Source organism: Choloepus didactylus, chromosome 6, assembly GCF_015220235.1.
Source record: "Choloepus didactylus isolate mChoDid1 chromosome 6, mChoDid1.pri, whole genome shotgun sequence".
Lineage (NCBI taxonomy): Eukaryota > Metazoa > Chordata > Mammalia > Pilosa > Megalonychidae > Choloepus > Choloepus didactylus.
Genome location: NC_051312.1, coordinates 81,976,336 through 81,978,641, shown reverse-complemented (window position 1 = coordinate 81,978,641; position 2,306 = coordinate 81,976,336). Strand labels below are relative to the sequence as shown.

General features: G+C 40.2%; 1 protein-coding gene across 1 annotated transcript; it reads right to left on the bottom strand.

Moving 5' to 3' along the window:
• Window positions 1-767: 767 nt before the first annotated feature.
• Window positions 768-1,712, bottom strand: LOC119535791 (olfactory receptor 52K2-like). Its single transcript, XM_037838180.1, has one exon. It carries the CDS (start codon window positions 1,710-1,712, stop codon window positions 768-770), a length of 945 nt encoding a protein of 314 aa, XP_037694108.1.
• Between the last annotated feature and the right edge of the window lie 594 nt (window positions 1,713-2,306).

Here is a 2,306-nt window from a genome sequence, read left to right as displayed (position 1 = left end):
TCATGGTCTAAGACACAGATTTGGGTGTTTCAGGTGAGGTCGGTGTGGCGAAGCAGAAACAGTAAAGCTAAAGAAAAGAAAGTCAGCCTCTTTAGTTTCTTTTGTGTTCATTTATAAAATGCTTACCAGTCAGGTCCAATCTACTATATAGCAGGTGCCATATTCTGACACTAATAGTAATTCCCCTAAGATAATCTTTCCCTAGTAAAATCCTTCAGACATAGAGAGATATTACTCATTGATATGCTTATGGATATTTACATATGTTTATTTCTATTAAGATTACTCATTGCTCTGCTTGTGAATATTTATGTTTATTCCTATTAAGAATTTTCCATGATACATAATTCTGTCTTGTTGAAATGTCCAAAACAATATTTAATAAGAGAGATAAAATATTAAATCACTAAGATTCTTGGAAAAATTATTTTTGCCCATGAGTCTTGAATATGTATACCTAAATTGCATTTTTGCCTCATTTGAAATGTGTGTTTACAAGTTCAGTGATGTGGTACAATCAGATAAACAATAAATGTAATAACAATGTAGTCTACTATCTTATACTTGCATAAGCATTTGACAAGGGTTCTGAGTATAAGGGCTTCATAACAATTGCAACCTGATGGAAAGAACATGCCCCTGTTACATTCCAATACTAAGAAATTTCTTCTCTTGCCTTGGTTATTCTTTTTCCCATAAATCCCCAAGCCTTCACATGATTTCCAGCTCCACCTTCCTAGCAATCCTGTCCATTTAAGGTATCAACCTCAGTCTCCAAGACAGTGAAGGATCTGCAGCACCCGCTCCCTCATTTGCTTGGTCCGGACCCCATAAATCAAAGGGTTGACCATGGGAGGCACCAGGAAGTAGAGGTTGTCAATGATGATCTGTAGATGGGGAGCCATATGGTAGCCTAAACTCTGAGCCAGGACAGAGAAAACAACAGGAGAATAAAAGAGAGCAATGACACAGAGATGAGAGTCACAGGTGCTGATAGCTTTGCCCCGTGCCTCCCAAGATGGTATCAGAAAGACAGTAAGAAGTATCAATCCATATGAGAGAACGATAAAAAACAGATCAAATCCCTCAGATGCTACAATAACCATGAGGCCATAGACAATGAGGTTAGGGATGTCTCCACAGGCTATCTGTACCACAGCCATGTAGGCACAGTAGGAATAAGCAATGGTGTGGCTTTGGAAGCTTTCCAGGCTTTTTGCCAGGATAGGTGCTGGGGTCAGCACTACCACAGCCCTTGCCAGGATAGCCAGTGCCATCTTCATAAGCATGTTGTTAGCAAGGATGGTTGTATATCTCAGAAGTTTCCAGATGGCCATGAATCTGTCAAAAGCCATAGCCAGGAGGATCCCAGACTCCATGACATAAAAGAAAGGGATGAAAAACATCTGCATGAGACAGGCATTGAAGCTGATTTCCTTGGCATTCATCCAGAACATGCCCAGCATGTGGGGCACAATGGCACTGACCAGAGACAGATCAACAACTGACAGCATTGCCAGGAAGAGAAACATGGGCCCATGAAGACTCTTCTCTACCTGGATGATATATAAGATGGTGAGGTTTCCAGTGACTGTAATCACAAATACCAAGAAAAAAGGCACAGAGAACCAGCCATTGGAAGATTCCAGGCTGGGAATTCCAGCCAAGACAAATATCAAGGGCTGAGGAACTGAGTTGTTGCAAAAGGACATACCCCACCTGAGTCTCTCAAGGTCTGATTCCTAGGGAGAAACAAACAAGGTATATTTTGAAACCATTGCATCATTTGTACATACAAAATGCTGGACAGTATAGTAGTTTATGGTGATAATTATGATTATATTTCACAAACCAATGATCAAGAGAATTAGTGTGTAAAATAATGATCAAAAACCATTTCAGCTACTTCGGGTGGGGAGAAGCTGTTCCTAGAAGGCTTCCTCTGCCAGAAGGTGAAGTAGTCTCAATGATGAAATCTCAGTGAAGTCATATCAACTCCATAGCTTAGATTATCCTGCAGTGATAGTGATAATATTGTTTAATATTCAATTTGTGCATTCATATGGCTTTTATCATAGACAGTAGAATCTGGCATTAGATCCAACATTCTCAGCATCACAGGAGAAGGCATGGACAAGCCAGGAATCATGATTTTCACTCAAGAAAAGGGAACTGAACTTAATCATCCAAGGGAGCTCAAACTCTGGGATTGACTTTGGTGCTCTGGATCATTCTCTCGAGTGCTTAGCTACATACTATTAAAAGGACCCAAAAATCTGCTGTTCCTCCTCCTGGATGATATGATG

Bases quoted from the DNA above. Each gene is read 5' to 3' on its own strand.
- LOC119535791 (XM_037838180.1), bottom strand. From the start codon at position 1,712: ATGTCCTTTTGCAACAACTCAGTTCCTCAGCCCTTGATATTTGTCTTG.